Consider the following 22,759-nt stretch of genomic DNA (forward strand, 5'->3'; position numbering starts at 1 on the left):
CTTTATCCATAACAAAAGATATAAACATGCAAAAAACCTGAAATCCATAGTCCAAATAATACATACACGTGTTCTGAAGTTGCTGCACTTCTCCACAGACTATGCCAAGAAAACATTATGTACACATACCTTTTTTGTTGGGTGTTTTTTTTTTACAGTGAAGTGGGGAAAAAAATATACTTTAAAAAAAAAAAAAAAGAAAAAAAAGGATGAGAAAGAAAGGAAAAAGGGGGAAAAAGGAAAAGGAAAAAGGAATGAAGGGGGAAAGGGGAACAAAGAATAAAGGGGGAAAGAGAAAAAAGGGGGAAAGGGAAAAAAACTAACAAAAGGGAAAAATAAAACAAAATATAAGAAAAAAATAAGAAAAAAGAAAAAGGAAACAAGAAGGAAAAAGAAGGAAAAGGGAAAGGGAAAAGGGAAAAGGGAAAAGGGAAAAGGGAAAGGGAAAAGGGAAAGGGAAAGGGAAAAGGGAAAGGGAAAGGGAAAGGGAAAAGGGAAAGGGAAAGGGAAAGGGAAAAGGGAAAGGGAAAAGGGAAAGGGAAAGGGAAAAGGAAAAAGGAAAAGGGAAAAGGAAAAGGGAAAAGGGAAAGGGAAAAGGGAAAGGGAAAAGGAAAAGGGAAAAGGAAAAGGGAAAAGGAAAAGGGAAAAGGGAAAAGGGAAAAGGAAAAGGGAAAAGGAAAAGGGAAAAGGAAAAGGGAAAAGGAAAAGGGAAAAGGAAAAGGGAAAAGGAAAAGGGAAAAGGAAAAGGGAAAAGGAAAAGGGAAAAGGAAAAAGGAAAAGGGAAATGGAAAAGGGAAAAGGAAAAGGAAAAGGGAAAAATAAAAAACTAAGAAAAGGATAAAAGATAAAAGAAAAAAGGAAAAAGGGAAAGGAAGAAGGAAGAAGGAAGAAGGAAGAAGGAAGAAGGAAGAAGGAAGAAGGAAGAAGGAAGAAGGAAGAAGGAAGAAGGAAGAAGGAAGAAGGAAGAAGGAAGAAGGAAGAAGGAAGAAGGAAGAAGGAAGAAGGAAGAAGGAAGAAGGAAGAAGGAAGAAGGAAGAAGGAAGAAGGAAGAAGGGAAAAGGAAGAAGGGAAAAGGAAGAAGGGAAAAGGAAGAAGGGAAAAGGAAGAAGGAAGAAGGAAAAAGGAAAAAGGAAAAAGAAAAATAAAAAAGAAAATAAAAAAGAAAATAAAGAAAATAAAAAAAGAAAGAAAAAAATTAAAAAGAAGAAAAAAATAAGAAAAAAGGAAGAAAAAAAGAAAGAAGAAAATATAAAAAAAGAAAACATATTTTAAAAAATAAAAAGAAAGAGGGGAAAAGGGGGGGGGGGGGAAGGAGGGAGGAAAAAAAGAACAACGTGAACAAAAAGAGTGTCGGTGGCTTAAGACCAAAAACGTGTCTAACATTCTGATAAGAAGAAAACAGGAAAAGAAAAGACTGAGTTCTGCTACAAACTGGTGATACGAAAACTCCCTTTATTTGCAACCAGCTGCATAAGTTTTAAGAGTTTTAGTGTGGAAAAAAAAAAAACCAACCAAAACGACCAACCCCAAAGCAACAAAACCCCCAACCACCAAACCAAAGAGAAAAGAATCCCCTACCGTCTAAAACTAGGAGTAATGTACATCGTTCCACCTCACGGCCTTCTCTCCCAGACAATAAAATTGTTCCATGAGGCCTTCCTTTTTTTTTTGTTTCTTTTCCTTTTGTGTTTGTTTTTTTTTCCCCCCCTTCCTTCCTTCCTTCCTACCTTCCTTTCCCTCTCCTTGCTGTAATAAAAGCAATGCAATGTAACAAAAGCACGTTGAAGCAGATTGTGTCTTCACCTGACTCCTCTCCCCCCCCCCCCACACCCCAACATAGTTTGTCTCTTCTTTTTTTTGTTGTTGTTGTGGTTTTTTTTGTCTTTAATGCATCATATCTCAGAAATCAGTACCATTAAAGCCTTAAACATAAAACTAATTCCCATCTGAAAAAGGTACAAAAAGGCACATAAAATCCCAGTGCTTCTGTACTGTAAAATTCAAGTGTAACTGAGCTCAATATTGGGTTTGTGGTTTCGGTTTTGTTTTCCAAACAGCATTTGGATCGCACTGATATTCCACGGAGCCCAAATTGGTTTGTGTGGTTTTGTTTTTGTTTGTTTGTTTGTTTGCAGCCTAAGCCAAAGCCTTCAGCAAGCACTTGTGCTAGTAGACTACAAAGTTAAAGCCTAGCTTCTCTGTATGCTTTTTTTTTGGGGGGGGAATATCAGTTGAAATGTTTGTACTTGTCCAAGGACAAAGTTCGCTCTGGAGTTCAGTCGTCGCCGCCGCCGTACATGTCGGCCAGTTTCTTGAAACGTGGGCCCCAGTCATTTAGGTAGTCATAGTCTTGCTCACCACCACTACTTGAGGAGTTAAGAGAGCTCAAGGATCCAGCAGTGGAGCCGCTTCCTTCATAGTCAAAGACTAAGAGGGAGTCGTAGGGTGGGGCTGTAGGGTCATTGTCAGCTGCTTTAAGTCCCTGCAAGAAGAGAAAAAGAGAAAGAGAGAAAAATTAAAGTTCTGCAGATGATAGACTCCAAGAAGGTGAGGGGTTGGAAGGGAGCTCCAGAGACCATCCAGTCCAACCCTCCTGTCAGGGCAGGACCTAGGGCAGGTCACACAGGGACACATCCAGGCATGTATTGAATCATAGAATTGTTCAGGTTGGAAGAGACCTCAAGGATCAGCCAGTTCCAATCCCAGGCAGCCAGCAACAGAACAAGGGGACACAGTCTCAGGCTGCGCCAGGGGAGGTTCAGGCTGGTGGTCAGGAGGAAGTTTTACACAGAGAGAGTGATTGCCCACTGGAATGGACTGCCTGGGGAGGTGGTGGAGTCGCCGTCACTGGAGGTGTTCAGGAGGAGACTTGACAGGGTGCTTGGTGCCATGGGTTAGTTGGTTAGGTGGTGCTGGATGATAGGTTGGATGCGATGATCTTGAAGGTCTCTTCCAACCTGGTCTGGTCTATTCTATTCTATTCTATTCTATTGAACCCCCCTGCCATGGCCAGGGACACCTCACACTGCATCAGGTTGCTCACAGCCACATCCAGCCTGGCTGAAAAATCCTCCAGGTATGAGGCTTCCAGCACCTCCCTGGGCAAGCTGTGCCAGTCTCTCACCACCCTCATGGGGAAGATCATCTTCCTAACATCCAATCTGAATCTAACCATTTCTATTTTTTTTCCCATTCCCCCTAGTCCTTGAAAATCTCCAGAGAAGGAGACTCCACAGCCCCTCTGGGCAGCCTGCTCCAGGGCTCTGCCACCCTGACGAGATGAGAGAGGTAAAACAACTGGAACACCCCAGTGCGGTTATCTCTCAACCCTCATGTCTGGAAACCAAGTTCCTGCTCTTCTGCAATCCAGCTCAAACCAGAATTGCTGTGTTTGTCAACTCCAGCAAGAATTTCTTTTCAGCTCCTTTTGGAACAGCCAGGTTTCCAGCAGCACAGCCCTGGAATTTGGAATGCAGCTGCAAACACAGCTCTAACAAAAAAACCCTTAGGAGAACACCACCACAGCACCAGGACCAACGCTAACAAACAGCTTCAGAGCCACCCAGCTCACAGCCTGCAGCACGAGCAGCGTGGGACTGCTTAGACAGACAGATGGGGAAGGAGAAACAGGCATGTTTGGAGAGATTCACTTCAGCAGCCATCTCCCATGGCCAATAACAGAGCCAGGGACACTGCTGGCCTGCACTCCACCTGCCTGTGCCAAAAGCCATAGTTAGTTAGTGCTGTGAAATTCATGTACCTCTGCAGGCAGCTGTGGGGAAGGGAGACAGTATGTTGGCTTAACTCGTGTGCTTGCCCATCACCAGCCATAAGATTCCATCTGCTCTTCAGAAAACACACCAAGAATGCAGTGGATTGAAGATGGAAGAGGGGAGATTTAGACTGGAGATTAGGAAGACATTCTTTAGAGTGAGGGTGGGGAGACACTGGAAGAGGTTTGCCCAGGGAGGCTGTGGATGTCCCCTCCTTGGAACTGTTCAAGGCCAGGTTGGATAGGGCCTTGAGCAAGCTGAACTAGTGGAAGGTGTCAGAACTTGATGGTCTTTAAGGTCCCTTGAATACTTGGACATGAGGAACCAGAAATGGTTAGAATCTTGCATTTAGTTTCCATGTCATAGAATCACAGAATGGTTTGGGTAGGAAGGGACCTTACAGATCATCTAGTTCTTACACCTTCCATTAGCCCAGCTTGCTCAAGGCCCTATCCAACCAGGGAGGGAGCATCCACAACTACCCTGGGCAACCTGTTCCAGTGTCTCCCCACCCTCACTCCAAAGAGGGTGTGAGGGTTGATGGGACCTCTTGAGATCATCTAATCTAACCCTTCTGCCATGGTCACCTAGCATGGGGAAAGTAGGGAAAGAACCACACTGCTTAGAGAGAAAACCTCTTCTCTGTTTTTCTAAACACTCAGTTTAATTTTAGAACATGAGATAATTGCTCTGTGCTTGTCCTGGGAAGATTTACAAGGTGAATACAAAAAGGCTGGAGCCTGAAGCTAAAAAGCCCTCTTGTGTTTTGGGGTTTTTCAGCCTCACAGTTCCCTCCACAGGACTGGCAATGCTTTTCCAAGATGCTTTTCCACTTAAAGCAGGATCTACTTTGGCAGCTACTGACAAGGGATAATAAATCTTCTAGAAGTCTATAAGGGTAAGATAAGATTTTAAGTGACTCCACTGTTAATTTTCAGCAGGGCTCTTTGAGCTGGCTTTGGTTTTAATTTTTAATGCTTATTCCTCCACAGGATGGCTTTATTAGACTCACAGTTGTTGTTCAGGAGTGAGTGTGCCTCCTTCAAAGTATTTACCACACTCTGTACAGAAGCATGGTCTGTTCTCAGTTGTGCTTAGTCTTGGGACAGAATGGAAATGGGAGTTGGGTTTGCTTCTAGAGATACTTATACAGGCAAATCCATTCAGTACAGCATGTGCCACTGATCAGGTAGAAGAGAATCACAGAACCAACCAGGTTGGAAAAGACCTCAGAGATCATCAAGTCCTAATTACCTAACACCTCCTGACAACTAAACCACGGCTCCAAGTGCCACATCCAAGCCTTTTGGAACACCTCCAGGGACAGTGACTTCACTACCTCCCTAGGAAAGAACCTTGGCTCTTTACTGCCAAACCAAGAAGGACTTGGGGGTACCAGTTGATGGAAAACTCAACATGAGCTGGAAATGAGCACTTGCAGCCCAGAAGGCAGCAGTGTCCTGGGCTGCATCAAAAGCACTGTGACCAGTAGGATTGGTGAGGTGATTCTGCTCCTTTGCTCTGCTCTAGTGAGATCCCACCTGCAGCACTGCATCCAGTTCTGGTGCCCCCAACACAAAAAGTACCTGGAACTGTTGGAGCAAATCCAGAGGAGGCCATGAAGATGATCAAGAGGGCTGGAGAATCTCCCCTATGGGGATAGGCTGAGAGAGTTGGGGCTGTTCAGCCTGGAGAAGAGAAGGCTCTGGAGAGACCTAAAGGGGGCTACAAGAAAGCTGAAAAGGGACTTTCCACAAGGGCCTGCAGTGATGGGATGAGAGGGAATGGATTGAAACTCGAGGTGGGCAGATTTGGACTGTAGATTAGGAAGAAATTCTTTCCAGTGAGAGTGGTGAGACACTGGAACAGGTTGCCCAGGGAGGTTGAGGATGACCCCTCCTTGGAGGTGTTCAGAGCCAGGTTGGATGAGGCCTTGAGCAAGCTGGGCTAGTGGGTGGTGTCTCTGCTCATAGCAGGAGGGTAAGGACTGGATGATCTTTAAGGTCCCTTCCAAGCTAAACCACCTAATGAATCTGTCTAAAATAATTCAGAAGCCTGCAAAATGTACCTAAAATAATTCTGCCAATCAGTGGTGGAAAGGCCCAGCCCATCCACCAAGCTAATGCCCTCTAATCAAGAACACAGCCTGGGCTTAAAATGGTGGTTTCATGTAGTACAACACCATCCAGCAGGTTATTAATAGCCTGCATTAGAAGCCTAATTTTGAATTATCTGATAAGAATAATTGGTGACGCTTGTTATCTTCCTCTTTGGAGTTCTCCATCCTGACAGCCGTAACAAGGACAAAAGATCTGAGATCTGGGAAAGGCAAACAGCAAGTTTGGGAAGATTTCCCTTCTCCAGTTTCAAAGCTGGAAGTAGTTCTAAGGCTCAATTTCTCACTTCAACTTTTGCTGCTGAGGCAGAAATGTAACTTTTCTTCTTAGGCAGCAACTGGCCTTGTGGTATTTACACTTTCCCTTAAGCCTGCCTGGGGTGACAGACACCCCTGCTTTCTGAACACAGGTGACAAGGAAGGAGAATAAATGCCACTTGAGCTTAAGGAGTGCTGAGGTATGAATCCCAGGTATCAGTGTGTGAAAGTCATGCTGAAAGGCAGCTTGGAGAAGATGTCATTTCCCTGCAGTCCTGCCCAGTAACAGTCAATCATAAGATACTAATTCATTGAAAATCAGAGAACAAAACCTTTTCCTACATCACTGCAGCAATTCTGCTGCCTATCAGCCAGCCATGGCAAGAAGGCAGGCAGCCTCTCTCCCCCTGTCCCTTATTCCAAAGGGAAAGCTGGATTTGATTCTATTTTTTTTTCCCTGCAATTTGCTGCTGGTATCATGAAAGCACTCAAAAAAAAGCCCTGCTTTTGAGCTACTGACTCTCAAAGTAGCAGAGAATCATAGAGTTGTTAGGGCTGGAAGGGACCTCAAGGCTCAGCCAGTCCCAACCCCCCTGCCATGGACAGGGACACCTCACACTACAGCAGGTTGCTCACAGCTACATCCAGCCTGGCCCTAAAAACCACCAGGGATGAGGCTTGCACCACCTCCCTGGGCAACCTGTGCCAGTCTCTCACCACTCTCCTGGGGAACAACTTCTTCCTAACATCCAATCTGAATCTCCCCATTTCTATTTGTTTTCCATTCCCCCCAGTCCTATCACTCCCTGACACCTTAAAAAGTCCCTCCCCAGCTTGCTTGCAGGCCCCCTCAAAACACTGGAAGGCCACAATAAGGTCATCTCACTAACAAATTCACTGTTTCAGAGGCTGTGCTTGCTGTGTGAATCCAGCTCCTTCAGACAACACAGCCAGTGGCCACGTTACAGAGGTGCTGCTCCAGCTGCACAGCCCAAGTTACCCTGACATCTGCACCTATCTTCTGCTTAACAGTTCCTCAGTCACAGCATAATGACTGAACTTGCTGACTCTTCAAATGATGACCAAGATTCCTGCTCTTCTTGTGGGGCAAGTTACACACTAAAATCACAAAGAAACGCAACAAAACTTCCACTTTCCTTCTGCTAAGCACAGTCCCTGCACCTACTCAGTGCACTGCTCCCCTTTGCTGCTGGGTTCTACAGCCCCTCCAAAGCTGGAGTGACTGGATGTCAGCTTGGCAGTGAACTGGCTTATGAAGCTCCTGCTGGTTCCAGTACTGCCACCTTCCTTGGCTTTCTGTGCCATCCCTTCCAGTGGGAGGTGCCACAACCTGCTGTACTGGCACAACTGAAAAGGCAACAAATGGCTGCCAAGAACTCCTCCTACTGATTTTGCTGCCATGGCATTGTCAACCACCACTGAAGAGATCTCTCAGTTCTTCCCAGATGTGTCCCAGAATCTGAGAGTGGCAGAGCTGTTACAGTTATTTGGTTTACAGTTTCTTGATCTAAAAAGCCAAAGTTTTTACTAGAGAGAAAACCTTGTTCAACAACAGAACTGCTGGAGCCCATAGTTGGGATGAGGTGATCCTGCTGTAAGGCAGTGACACAAGTCACGTTTCCTTGCTTTTGCTACACCACCAACACACAACAAGCAGTCAGTGAAGAGCCATGGCAAGTCAGCTGAGACCTAAGCAAGACTGAACAAGGATCCAAACTAGAGGGGGGTAGGTTCAGATTAGATGTTAGGAAGTTCTTCCCCATGAGGGTGGTGAGAGACTGGCACAGGTTGCCCAGGGAGGTGGTGGAAGCCTCACGCCTGGAGGTTTTGAAGGCCAGGCTGGATGTGGCTGTGAGCAACCTGCTGTAGTGTGAGGTGTCCCTGCCCATGGCAGGGGGGTTGGAACTGGCTGATCCTTGAGGTCCCTTCCAACCCTAACAATTCTATGATTCTAAAGTGTCCCTGCCCATGGCAGGGGGGTTGGAACTAGATGATCCTTAAGGTCTCTTCCAACCTTGACAATTCTGTGATTCTGAGTAGCAATCTCACTTTCCCCCCTTCCTCTTCAATGCCTATCATGGCAACCATCACAAAGGAGGAGATAAGGGGAAGAAAAGAAGAAAGCAGAGCGCCTTGAGTGAGGCGCCTGTTAACAAGGGCTTGTGGTCATAGGATGTGGAGAGTGGTTTATAGTGAGGGTAGTGAGACAGGTTGCCTAGGGAGGCTGGAGATGTCCTCTCCCTAGAGGTGTTCAAGGCCAGGTTAAATGAGGCCTTAAGCAACCTGGTCTAGTGGAAGGTGTCCCTGCCCATGGCAGGGGGGTTGCAACTGGCTGATCCTTAAGGTCCCTTCCAACCCTAACAATTCCAGATTCTAAAGTGTCCCTGTTCATGGCAGTGGGGTTGGATCTAGATGATCCTTGAGGTCCCTTCCAACCCAAACCATTCTATGATCCTACGAGGAACAACAGTAACCTCCAGTTATAGCTCCCTTAGTACACACAGCATTCTTGTCTCAAAGCAAGGGAAAGCAAAGCCCTCAAACTCCTGACCTAACATGAAATATTACAAAAATCTACTGCTTTCATGTTCATTAATCCTACTGCCTAATCAGATTGTGCAGACTTTTGATGAGAAGCAAAGGCTGAAGAGAGCCCTACAGGGAAATACAAACTGCTGTTTAAATCTGGAACCATCTTTTACTTGATAAGAAGAAAGAGAAAACCCTGAGGGACTCTGTTCTGGTTGGAGGTGCACTGTGACCATAAACACTTACTAGGAATGAATTGAGGGGTCCTCCAGGTCCTCATGGGATGAGCCCTTCAGTTTGCAATTCAAATTTAGTTTACCTCAGGGCTATGTCCTCTATTGATCAGGAAGATATTCTTCACCACAAACTCTCCACCACAATACAATTTGGTTTAGATTTCTAGGGACAGCAGAGGTTGTTCTTGAAAACACAATTAACAGAACTACTTCAAGCAGGCCTGACTCACCCTGTCCTGCAAAGCCTGACTATTCCAAGTGTTAATTATGCTCCACACTCAGCAGGTTCTGTTTCAAAAGGCTCAAAATGAAACCCAAAGTCTACAGAGGATTCCATGTAACACATGACTTATTTCACTGACTTGCCTGCACACTGGACTGGAAGAAAAGGAGGTTTTTTTCCCTTCCTCCCCTTAAATTAGAGAGTCATCTACCCATTGAAACAGACAAAACAAGAAAGCCCCTGAAGTCATTTAGCTTATGTCTGCAAAACATCATTTGATTATCAGGCACCTCTGGAACCTTCCTTAGAAACTTCCTAGCTCTCTATGTATTAACTTTTTAAGTGGTATCAAAGTCTTTGGAAGTTTTTTTAGCATACTTTAACTTGGTTTTCAACTGAGAAGTCCTTAGAAGACTCCCTGACACCCTAAAAAGTCCCTCAGCAGCTTTCCTGTAGGCCCTCTTAGGATACTGGAAGACCACAATAAGGTCTCCTCAGAGCCTTCTCTTCTTCAGACTGAACAACCCCAGCTCCCTCAGTCTGTCTCCACAGGAGAAGAGCTGCAGCCCTCTGATCATCATTGTGGTTCTTCTCTGGACACATTCCAGCATGTCCACATCTTTCTTGTAATAGGGGCTCCAGAACTGGACACAGTACTGCCCTTTTTTGGCTTTCCAAGAGAATCACCCTCATCCCTTGTCCTGGCTCGGTAAGAGCTGCTTTGAGGACAAGAAAAAGCAGGGTGTTGGGGATCATGGGTTCTTCCCAACTGCCTGCCAGGTGGGAAGTGTCTGCTTACAGCTGTGTGAGAACAGGATGGGAAACTCTAAACTCCAGTTGTCTGGAAGAAGATGTGGAAGCACAAGGAAGTGTGTGCATGCTGCCTTGGCCAACAGAATGAGCCTTTTATTGTCCCATACCTCCAGTGTTTACCAAAAGGCAACTGCAACAGCAATATGTGGAAGCACAAGGCATGCAAAAATAATTCCTCTTTCAGGCACCTAATACAGCTCCTCCACAAACCTGGAGCCTCCTAAAATAAAATGGCTTTTGAGAATGTTTCCTGCCAGCCACCTCCCTACAGGTTTGTTGCTGTGTATTTCAAAGGGAGCAAATACAAATGTTGTGCAGCTTGCCAATAGAGAAGACTTCAGTTTATCTGCCTCACTTTCCCTTGAAGCAAACAAGAACAAACAGGTTTGCAACAACAGATTCACAACTACTCTGCAGCACTTGTCCAGCTCTAACTGCCAAGGAAAATGTGAGAAATAGGAGGAAAAATAATCAGAGAATCAATAAGGTTGGAAAAGACCTCAGAGATCATCGAGTTCAACCTGTCACCCAACACCTCCTGACAACTAAACCATGGCACCAAGTGCCACGTCCAATCCCCTCTTGAACACCTCCAGGGATGGGGACTCCACCACCTCCCTGGGCAGCACATTCCAATGGCCAATCTCTCTTCCTGGGAAGAACTTTCTCCTTACCTGCAGCCTAAACCTCCCCTGGCACAGCTTGAGACTGTGTCCTCTTGTTCTGGTTGCCTGGGAGAAGAGACCAACCCCCACCTGGCTACAACCTCCTTTCAGGTAGTTGTAGAGGGCAATGAGGTCTCCCCTGAGTCTTCTCTTCTCCAGGCTAAGCAACCCCAGCTCCCTCAGCCTCTCCTCACAGGGCTGTGCTCCAGACCCCTCCCCAGCCTTGTTGCCCTTCTCTGGACACCTTCCAGCAACTCAACATCTTTCCTAAACTGAGGAGCCCAGAACTGGACACAGGACTCAAGGTGTGGCCTAACCAGTGCTGAGCACAGGGCACAATGACTTCCCTGCTCCTGCTGGCCACACTATTCCTGATACAGGCCAGGTTGCCATTTGACTTCTTGGCCACATGGGCACACTGCTGGCTCATGTTCAGCCAGCTGCCAACCAGAAGCTACTACTATTCACCTACAGATTATAGCTTACTTTTAAGTAGCTCATTTTGAGTTGGTGTTTTCCAGAGAGCACAAGAAACTTAGGGCTGAACAGTGACAGAAACAATGGAAAGAATATTTGCAGGAGCATTTCTTTCAGCACTGTGAGTTATCTGGTGCAGCCTGACTCTTACTTGCATTTATCTTTATTAGACTGAAAAATCACAGATAATGCAAAGACTTTCAAAGCACTGTGACAAGCATTAAAAGAACTTACAGAACACTTAATTTAGCTGCCCTGCTCACTAATCATATTTGATGGAACTCTTTTGGTCTTGCTGAAGGTATTGAATTTCCACCATTATCTGGATTCAAAGGGTAATGTCTGAGGAAAATGAAAATGAACTTCTCCCATTATTAAATTACTGGGAATTAAGAAATGAATTTAGGCTAAACCAATAACTTTGCTACTCTATTTATTACTTAGAACCCACAGAAGAAGCCTGCTTGGAGATACTGCAGTTGCAGCTGATAACATATTGTGAATGTAATTAATACAAGCATCCAGAAGTTAATTGATAGATCTTCCCTTTCTGTTGGAATGAGTTAATTAGATCTGCCTGCACTTTAAGGGAGGATATTTACTTCTATCTGGCAAGACAAGTTTAATTGTCCAAGGAAGTTTTTCAAAGTTAGGATGTTCAAAGACAACAGCTACTCAGGCAGAGCACAATTAACAGAACAGATCACATGAGAGGAGGATATTCTGCTCTCCTTTACCTCATTAATGAAGTCCCCAATGTCCCCAGGATGAGGAGCAGCTGATCTGACTGGGTACTGAGGTTCTGCATGGATCGGCCTCTCATCAAGACGTCTGATTCCAACAGGTTTGATGGCATCTGGTTCCACAGTGTCGGGCTGCTGGAGCTGGCTCAAGTCATAATCCTGCAAAATAGGAAAGGAAGAGGAGGATGTTAGGAGAATTTCAAACAGTATCTGTCAGGGGGAAGCATGAGGAGGAGACAAAAAAAAATGCAGAGCCTCATTTCAGCAGAAGTCCTGCGTTCAGGATTGGAATGCTTCCTGAGCAGAAGTCAGCAGCACTGCTATTTGCATACCAACAGGAAGCTGTTTGATTTATACTCCCTGAATCCCCTGTTTTGATTCTATTCCATCAGATTTGCAGAGCTTCTCCCGAGTTTTCCATTGAGAAGCAAGGATTTGAGCAGTGCTATTAAGAGACTAAACGCTTTGCCTCGTAATGATGATTTACTGCACGCAGCAAAGATGCCAAATCCAACTCCTCTTTTTCGAAGCAAGTGAGTACCAGGCATTTTCATTCTGAGGGGCAAGCACACTGCTCTGCAGCACTTCATAATACCTTCAAAGAAGGAGTTTAAGACTCCTTGTTGATTTCATGTGGCTTCCATAATACGAAAGCCAAAGGGGAAGAAGAAGGGAAAAAAAAATGTCATAAGAAGTACAAAGCCCCTCAGATTTGGCCTTAATTCTAAGCACTTTCTGAAGATTAGTGGTGGATCTGTTCATTAAGTACTTGATGCTGCAGTTTGCAGCTCTGGCAGGCTGATGAAGCTAGCACAGCACCGTGAATTCCAATCAGCAGGATGTATGGATGGAACGCTTTTAATTAGATGAGTGTTGATGCATTTGAGATAGGTATGCCTGAACGCTGGGTGTACAGGGTGGTGCATTCCAGCATTGCCATTCACCTCACTGCTGTCATGTCTAGAAGGCAGCCATGCCCTAGGATGCCTTTGTGGAAGGCACTGGTAAAAAAATGCAAGACAAAGAACTGGGCTTAAAGGCTTAAGCTAAAGCCATTCACCAACTACCAGTAGACTGGGGCTCATGCCAGCTCTCCTGAATGCCAGATACCCTGCCCCACAAATAATCCAAGCACTTGAGGGGCATCCTAAATAAGCTCCTTTATCATTAGTCTCCATTTTTAAACACTGTTCTGGTAGAAAAAAAACCTTGTTTCCAGTCTCAACTTGCTGGAAGCTGTACAGATACCTGCATCTGCACCGGTCCCTAACTGGCTCTTGAAGAAAGGAATGCAAGCATTTACTTCTGCTGTCACCTCCTGGGATGCAGCTCCTTTTTGAGAGCATTGCCTACTGTGAGCCCCAAACGAGACTTTTCAACAGGAGAAGAGGTCTGCTGACAGCAGTGAGGGTAGTTAGCTAGGAGAACTGTAACTGACTAACAAATCCATTGTGCTGCCTAATGTGTTCCTTGGGCCCTCAGCTGGCTGCACACAAATATATAGCCCCCCAAAAAAGGTGGAACAGCTCCACTGAGATCTGAGAATGCAGTTTCATATGCTTTAATTAGATTACAAGTTCCTTGGGGAAGAAATTTAGCTTCTACCTTTAGGTTCTTTAGGTAGCAAATGGAATAATAAGTGATCTCCATGCAGCGATATGAACTGGGGAACAGAACTTTTTATCCTTTCCTGCTTGAGAGGGTACAGCAAAGGGCTACAAAGATGATTAGGGGACTAGAACATCTCTCCTGTGAAGAAAGGTTGAGGGACTTGGGGCTCTTTAGCCTGGAGAAGAGAAGACTGAGGGGGGATCTCATCAATGCTTATCAATACTTCAAGGGTGGGTGTCAGGAGGATGGGGCCAGCCTTTTTTCAGTGGTGTGCAGTGACAGAGGTAATGGGCAGAAGTTTGAACACTGAAAGTTTTATCTAAACATCAGGAGGAACATCTTTGAGGGTGATAGAGCACTGGAACAGGCTGTCCAGGGAGGTGGTGGAGTCTCCATCTCTGGAGCCATTCAAAACCAACCCGGATACCATTCTGTGCAACCTGTTCTAGGTGAACCTGCTCTGGCAGAGGGGTTGGACTTGATGATCTCCAGAGGTCCTTTCCACTCCCTATGATTCTGTGGCTCCCTTTTTATTACATTTATTACCAAACACAGAAGAACATGTACAAGAATGCTTTTCATACCCATCCCAAAAGATAAGACTAACAGGGAGAAATGAAAACCAGAGGGTTTTTAACACTAAGGATTTAATTATGGAGGAATTTGAATGGCTAAATGACAACGTACTAACATGAATCATGGAATTGTTAGGGACCTCAAGGACCATCCAGTTCCAACCCCCCTGCATGGGCCCCCTTTCCCCATGGGCAGGGACCCCTCACACTAGATCAGGTTGCTCAGAGCCACTGTGGTCATTTCAGTTTTATAAAGACCAAATGTCTTTCCCATCCACTCATACACACACACACAATTCTCTTCCTGATCAGTGGTCACTCACTCAGAAATGAAATATGAATCAAGTCAGTCAGCCTAGTATCTCAACACCTAAGGACATCCTCTTGAGTGCTTGTTCAATTTGAGACATCTCCAAGCTCTACAGCTAAAAAGACAGCAAAGATTGCCATCTGGCAAGGCAACAGCAGTGCAGAAGGTGTCCTTACATGGACTCCTGCTTTGGGTTTCTTTTCTAGGATGATTTATGACATTGCCATCCAGCCTTCTATCAGAGGAAATTTATTTTGCAGGTCTATTAGTGTCTGGGCAGGAAGAGCAGATCCATTGTGCTTATTACCACAGGCTCTCAAATCTCTCCTATCATTAAAATCAATACTCAGTGTCCATCAGTCAGGTATGGCAAGTCATCCACCACCTCCCCAAACTGGCTCAGTGTTGGCCAAACAACATCATGCAATGACTCCAGCTGTTTCCACATTCTGTCTAGAGCCAACTCTACTCAATTATTGCAAAGTAAAAGAAGGAAAAAGGTTTTTAAAAGCCAAGGCTAAGCTGTTTAGGACTGCTGAAATTCCATCTCTTCACTCAATGGTGAAAGCTTTTCATGTCTTACACCTACAGCTCCTGAAGACTCAGTGGTTCCTCTCAAGCAGAGTTAGTTAAGATAGTTAACAGCTAAGTGGAAAGCTGTGCCACATCAGAAAGCAAGCATGAGATGCTGGGGTAGGCTGGGACAGCCAGCCTGGAGCTACATGCTGGGTCATTATTTGTACTCAGTTTCAGGACAAGTCAACAATGTTTTGTCTTTACTCCAACCTTTATCCATATAACCTGTTCATCATTAAAACCTGCTGAGGGACTAATGAGGAACAAGCTTAGGCCCTCCATTGGAAATGTACTTGAGGCAAGGTTCTGAGCATCTAATTCATATGGCTGCCAATTTTTGTCTGAGGTATTAATTTCCTTATTTATGCTCCTCAGCCCTAACTCCAGCAATGCAGAACACAAGCCTCCTTCCCTTCCTTCAGGGGGGATACAAGCAAATCCAACCTGAGAGTCTGAGGTTTCTCCTCCTCAAGCTTCTGAACAAGCTTCACTTATTGATGAAAGGGAAAAACCTAAGTATTAGTTGTTCTGTGTTGGAAGGTTGCTAAAATGGGTTAGTTTGCTCCCATTTTGCATCCAGCAAAAACTCTGGCCTTTAGAACCCAGGTACCTAGACCAGCCTGACTGTATAGATCTATAGTCAACAGGGAAACAGAAACCTCCCATTCTATGACAGGGATCCAAGGAAGCAAAGTGAATGATTCCACGTCCTTCTCCTGGTTATCTCTGCTACCACTGATGAGACAAGAGTTATCTTTCACCTAACTGGTGGTTTCAAGAGATGACAGCCTTAATGCTTTCTTCAATATAACTCTCTTGATGTACCCACCAGCACTTCTGCCTCTGTGGTCCCCAGCATCGCTATCTGCCCATGTTAAAACTCCCCTGACAGCTGTACTGAAGCAGAAAAAAAAACTTCTGCTTTTGGTTTGCTTTTAAGAAAGCAAATCAAGTCACAATGTACTGAAAGGGCATTTCAGCAGAAGCTGAATCTTGTGAAATTAAACAAATATCCAAAACCCCACAGACAACCCCACCAGCCCCCTCCCAGCTGATTACAAGCACTGACCTTATTAGCTCTTCACTTAGTTGTAGACAGCTTTAAGCAAAGACTTACATCATTACTCTCACCTCACATTCCTGAAAGGTGAGATCCCAGTGAGACAGTGCTAAATGTCAAAAGCACCTGGCCAAGCTCTACAAATTAACCACTCCACCAGATGTGTGGGCAGAAGGGTCCAAAACCCCCAAAAGCACCTCTTAAAGAACTTCTATGTGGCAGCTGGAAGCACAGGCTGAGAATCTCCACTTCAACAGAAGAAATACCCAGAACAGAAGAAAAGGGCATTTCATATTCCCCAGTAATCACTGATTTGCAAAGAAACAAGCTAATGCAGCCTTCAAAATTTCTTGCCTTCAACAACTTCCTCCTGAGCAAGGCAATATTCATTTAACAGTACTTAAGTAACACTCCCTCACACAGCAGTCAGCAGCTATGGCAGTAGGAGAAAGGTCTTTCTAACCACCTTGCTTTCTGACTTTAGAGTCACAGAATGGGTTGGGTTGGAAGGGAACTTCAAAGGTCATCTAGTCCAACCCTGCTGCAGTGAGCAGGGACATCATCCTCCACTAGATCAGGTTGCCCAGAGCCCTGTCAAGCCTGATCCTGAGTATCTCCAGGGATGAGGCCTCAACTACCTCCCCTGGGCAACCTGTTCCAGTGTTCCACTACCCTCATGACAAAGAACCTGTTTCTAATACCCAATGTAAATCTGCTGTTCTCTAATTTCAAACCATTGCCCCTAATCTTATCACTTCAGGCCTTTGGATACACTCTTTCCCCAGTCTTCTAGCAGGATCCCTTCAGGTATTGGAAGACTGCTATTAGGTCTCCCTGGAGCCTTCTCTTCTCCAGGCTGAACACTCCAGCTCCCTCAGCCTGTCCTTGTAGCAGAGGTGCTCCAACCCCCTCATCATCTTTGTGGCCTTCTCTGGACCCACTCCATCAGTCCATGTCCTTCCTGTGCTGAGGGCTCCAGAGCTGGACACAGCACTGCAGGTGAGATCTCACCAGAGCAGAGCAGTGTGGCAGAATCTTCTCTCTCCACCTCTGGCCATGCTGCTTTTGATGCAGCCCATTTGCCTTCTGGGCTGCAAGTGCACACTGCTGGCTCATGCCCAGCTTCTCATCCACATCATCCTCAAGTTCTGTTCTGCAATCTCATCACAGAGAGAGTTGTCTGCCATTGGAATGTGCTGCCCAGGGAGGTGGTGGAGTCCCCATCCCTGGAGGTGTTCAAGAAGGGATTGGATGTGCCACTTGGTGCCATGGTTTAGCCATGAGGTCTGTGGTGACAGGTTGGACTTGATGATCTTTGAGGTCTCTTCCAACCTTGGTGATTCTGTGATTCCCCAGCCTGTACTGATATATAGGATTGCCCTGACCTAGGTGCAGGTCCTTGCACTTAGCCTTACTGAACCTCATGAGGTCCTCTTCAGCCCACCTCTGCAACTGTCCAGGTCCCTCTGGATGGCACCCATCCCATCCTTCAGACTCAATCACCCCACTCAGCTTTCACCAGATTCCACAATCCCCCAAAGTGAAAGAAAGCAACAGGGATAGGCCAAGCAGCAGGAGCTTTTCAGAAGCTTCTGGTGTTAGAAAGTTAACTTTTTCCCCTCCTGGATTGGCTGTTTTGGTTGTGTTTGCATTTTGGAAGACTGATTTAAGTTCCTGGGTAAAAACTTCATGCAGTAAACATTTATTTACAGTAACTTGAGCTGCTCTGGACGAATGCATCCTGGAACACTCCAAAGCAGAACTGCAACCAGCAAAAGCAAATCCTAGCTTACTAAAACTGTAAACTGCTATGCAGATACAGGATTGATTTCTTCCCAGACAGGAAAACTCTGAAAACATTGGAATGTGTTACACCTACATTGAGCTCTCCACTACTAAGAAGTAGTAAGAGTCATACTACTTAGTACATCCACCCTGACTGCCACATTCATTAATGATTTATGAATCTCTTCTCTCAGAGCTCTCAGCACTACCATTTCCTGGCCTGTCATTAGGCTGTGTTATGTACAGTGTTATATACATTCAGGGATGACTTGGTGTGGGTTTTTTTTTCCCCCCACCTTGTACAGAAATAAAGCTTTGGCTATGGATGAATTACAGGCCTGAACACAATGAGAAATACAAACCCATTCTCTCCTTTTCAAAGGGTGCAGCCTTTCAAATAAACATGAAAGAACACATCTGTCCTCGTGCAAGAAAGGATCTAATTGTCATCAGATCACTTAATTTGATGGGGAGGGCTGTGTCACCACAAAAATCAGCTGCAGTGGTTCAAAGGGCATGGAAAGCAGCAGTGGGAGAAGCTTGCATTTCACCCACCCCTTGTGCAGAATGGAGCCTTAGTGTAAATCCAGTTTTACTGCTGGCTTAAGAGAGCAAACTATGCCTTGAAATGCCTATGGATAAAACACATGTTCTGCTTTGCCTTTGTGTTCCAAAGACAATTACTGTCTACTCCAGCAGAGAAATGGGATGGGGGAGCAAGGAAAGAAGTGTTTTATAGAGCTGAATTTATCCATCTGCTGAAGTCTTTTAAAAACAAAGGGGGAAAGGAAAGTAAAAGCCAGTCCTGCTGTACCCCCCCCCAAACATCACCCTAAAAATGTGAGGGACATTTGGACAGAAAATGCTGTCTGAGCTCTGCAAAATGCTCTGACCATCCCTCAGTCTTAACGGCTGCTGAAATAATGGTGCTCCAAAACCAGCACAGCACAGAGGACAGCCTAGATGGAAGCTGCAGGCGGGAGGCCACTTAAAATGCCTGCACTAACAGTTGCTCTGTATTTACCACTTGCTTTTTTGATCACTTTCTGCCATCTTGCCTTTCCTGTTTGCTCTTATTACAGATGCATCTGGAGTACTACAAGTTAACAAAGGGTAACCAGAAGCAAGCTTATCTGTGCTAATAATGAGCAAGGTAAAAGTTAAACTCCAGCTGCAGATAAACCAGGAGGTTCTAGGCAAGATAAAATAAAACACATAGCCATTTTGTAATGGGATTATGGAAACATTACTTTCTGTGTAGTGAGATAAAAGGTTCACCAAGGAATGAGAGCAATTCCCCCACAGAAGCACTGCCTGAGTCACTCATTCAAAAAGATGAGGCTAATGTCTTAGCAAGCAAACACAATCCCCCAAATAATGACCTTCTCATTGCAGTGTTTGATATTTCCAAGGATAGCTTAGCAACAGTTATTTCATTAGCAGGAACATTCCTAACCACAGAATATGTTCCCATCTTCATGCAATGCAAAATGAAGGTTAGGATGTGAGGGCAAATGATCTGAGTAATACTCAGACAGGCTGGTGAAAATAAAGTATAATCAAATAGATTTATAAAGTTCATTGAGCAGGTCAGGGTTATTGATATGTTTACAGCAGAGGCTATGAGAAGATCCAGCACACAAGAGCAATGGAATCTTAAGATGTAGGTACCCAGAAAGTTACAACAGTGAGAAAAAAAATCCCAAACCAATACAAACAAACTAAACTAAAAAAGAAAGAACAAAACAGTCCAACCAAACAACACCCCCCAAATAAACAACCAAAATACCACCAAAAAGAACCCAAGTCACCAAAAGAACAGAACTCCAGCAACCAAGAGAGCCCAGCCCCAGCCACCAAAAGAGCCCAGCCCCAGCCAACCGAAAGAACCCAGCCGCAGCCAACCGAAAGAACCCAACCCCAGCCACCAAAAGAGCCCAGCCCCAGCCACCCAAAAGAACCCAACCCCAGCCACCCAAAAGAGCCCAGCCCCAGCCACCCAAAAGAACCCAACTCCAGCCACCCAAAAGAGCCCAGCCCCAGCCACCCAAAAGAGCCCAGCCCCAGCCGTCCAAAGAGCCCAGCCCCAGCCATCCAAAGAGCCCAGCCCCAGCCACCAAAAGAGCCCAGCCCCAGCCACCCAAAAGAGCCCAGCCCCAGCCACCCAAAGAGCCCAGCCCCAGCCAACCAAAAGAGCCCAGCCCCAGCAAACCAAAAGAACCCAACCCCAGCCACCCAAAAGAGCCCAGCCCCAGCCATCCAAAGAGCCCAGCCCCAGCCAACCAAAAGAGCCCAGCCCCAGCCACCCAAAGAGCCCAGCCCCAGCAAACCAAAAGAACCCAACCCCAGCCACCCAAAAGAGCCCAGCCCCAGCCATCCAAAGAGCCCAGCCCCAGCCACCCAAAAGAGCCCAACCCCAGCCACCCAAAGAGCCCAGCCCCAGCCACCAAAAGAGCCCAGCCCCAGCCACCCAAAGAACCCAACCCCAGCCAACCAAAAGAACCCAGCCCCAGCCACCCAAAAGAACCCAACCCCAGCCACCCAAAAGAGCCCAGCCCCAGCCACCCAAAGAGCCCAGCCCCAGCCACCCAAAGAGCCCAGCCCCAGCAAACCAAAAGAGCCCAGCCCCAGCCATCCAAAAGAGCCCAGCCCCAGCCACCCAAAGAGCCCAGCCCCAGCCACCCAAAAGAACCCAACCCCAGCCACCCAAAAGAGCCCAGCCCCAGCCAACCAAAAGAGCCCAGCCCCAGCCACCCAAAGAGCCCAGCCCCAGCCACCCAAAAGAACCCAACCCCAGCCACCCAAAAGAGCCCAGCCCCAGCCATCCAAAAGAGCCCAGCCCCAGCCGTCCAAAGAGCCCAGCCCCAGCCATCCAAAGAGCCCAGCCCCAGCCACCCAAAGAGCCCAGCCCCAGCCATCCAAAAGAGCCCAGCCCCAGCCGTCCAAAGAGCCCAGCCCCAGCCATCCAAAGAGCCCAGCCCCAGCCACCCAAAGAGCCCAGCCCCAGCCACCCAAAGAGCCCAGCCCCAGCCACCCAAAGAGCCCAGCCCCAGCCACCCAAAAGAGCCCAGCCCCAGCCACCCAAAAGAGCCCAGCCCCAGCCATCCAAAAGAGCCCAGCCCCAGCCACCCAAAGAGCCCAGCCCCAGCCACCCAAAGAGCCCAGCCCCAGCCACCCAAAAGAGCCCAGCCCCAGCCAACCAAAAGAACCCAACCCCAGCCACCCAAAAGAGCCCAGCCCCAGCCATCCAAAAGAGCCCAGCCCCAGCCACCCAAAGAGCCCAGCCCCAGCCACCCAAAGAGCCCAACCCCAGCCACCAAAACAGCCCAGCCCCAGCTACCCAAAGAACCCAACCCCAGCCACCCAAAGAACCCACCCCCCCAAAATGAACAACAAAAAAATACTCTCCAAAAAAACCACAAGAAGAAAACCCACAAAAAGCCAAAGCAAAGCAAACCCACACAAACCCCCCAAACAACAACACCACCCCCCACCCCCCCCAAAACCCCCAAACAAACAAAAAACCACCAAAAAAAGAAAGAAACAAACCCCAACCACACCAAAAACCCCAAAGATTCATTCAGGTTACTTTCATCAATGACACTGGAATGCTGGAACAAAGCCACCCTACCCTTTCTACAAAGGAGCAGCTTCTGCTTAGCATTTAGGTCCTGCACAGCGAAAAAGAAACCATTCTGGTTTTATTTTTAATGCTATTATCACCTTTCAGAGAAACATTAGTGTTTGCTCTTTCTGCATAAACATGTAATACAGCCATGACAAAAAGCCAGCTCTTAGAGCCTGCACACAATTGTTAAGGAGCAGCAGCGCTGGAACACAGAACCCTCAGGAGAAGAAAAATGCTTTGAATAACAGCAACAACCAGTGCAACAGAAAGTCCTGTGCTGAAGGGATCCAAGGGCAAGATGAAAGTGCAGGTTCAACACAGCTGATGTGATAGAATAGAATAGAATAGAATAGAATAGAATAGAATAGAATAGAATAGAATAGAATAGAATAGAATAGAATAGGTTGGGAGAGAACTTCAAGATCACTGCGTCCAACCTATTCCCCAACAGCACCTAATCAACTAAACCATGGCACCAAGCACCCTATCAAGTCTCCTCCTGAACACCTCCAGTGATGGTGACTCCACCACCTCCCTGGGCAGCACATTTCAATGGGAAATCACTCTCTCTGTGAAGAATTTCTTCCTAACTTCCAGCCTAAACCTTCCCTGGTGTAGCTTGAGACTGTGTCCTTTTGTTCTGCTGCTGCTTGCCAGGGAGAAGACACCAACTCCCACCTGGCTACAACCTCCCTTCAGGGAGTTGTAGAGAGCAAGAAGGTCTCCCCTGAGCCTCCTCTTCTCCAGGCTAAGCAGCCCCAGCTCCCTCAGCCTCTCCTCACAGGGCTGTGTTCCAAGCCCCTCCCCAGCTTTGTTGCCCTTCTCTGGGCACATTCCAGCAACTCAACATCTTTCCTAACCTGAGGAGCCCAGAACTGGACACAGGACTCAAGGTGTGGCCTAACCAGTGCTGAGCACAGGGCAGAATAACCTCCCTGCTCCTGCTGGCCACACTGTTCCTGATACAGGCCAGTCCCAACTCTCTCAGCCTGTCTTTACAAGAGAGGTGCTATAGACCTTGGACCATCTTTGTGGCCTCTTCTGAATCTGCTGTCACAGTTCTAGGGATTTCTTGTGCTGGGGGCTCCAGAGCTGGACCCCCCCCTCCACACCCTGCCAGGCATGAAGCCCAGGACATGGTTGCCTCCTGGGCTGCAAGCACATGTTGCTGGTTCATGTTGAGCTTCTTATCACCCAGAACCCCCAAGTCCTTCTCCTCAGGACAGCTCTCTATTATTCATTCTCTACCCAGCCTGGCTTTGTGTTTGGAAAATATCTGTGCTTAGGAAAATAGCTGAAAGGTTAAAAATATTGTTGGAACCAGGATTCCCATGGAGCTTGGAGCAGTCCCTGCTATTCT

General features: G+C 46.5%; 1 protein-coding gene across 1 annotated transcript in view; it reads right to left on the reverse strand.

The window, feature by feature from the left end:
- Positions 1-1,432: 1,432 nt before the first annotated feature.
- The window catches only part of CDH2 (cadherin 2), a 158,002-nt gene continuing 136,675 nt past the window's right edge, over positions 1,433-22,759 (reverse strand). The window contains exons 15-16 of the mRNA XM_068158741.1: positions 11,849-12,013; positions 1,433-2,482 (exon numbers count right to left, since the gene is read on the reverse strand). Of these exons, the coding sequence (XP_068014842.1) occupies positions 2,276-2,482; positions 11,849-12,013 (372 nt within the window). The 3' untranslated portion in view covers positions 1,433-2,275. The remainder of the gene's footprint in view (positions 2,483-11,848; positions 12,014-22,759) is intronic.

This window comes from Melanerpes formicivorus, unplaced genomic scaffold (assembly GCF_026170545.1).
Source record: "Melanerpes formicivorus ecotype bairdi unplaced genomic scaffold, bMelFor1.0.p_v2 SCAF_42, whole genome shotgun sequence".
Taxonomy (NCBI): domain Eukaryota; kingdom Metazoa; phylum Chordata; class Aves; order Piciformes; family Picidae; genus Melanerpes; species Melanerpes formicivorus.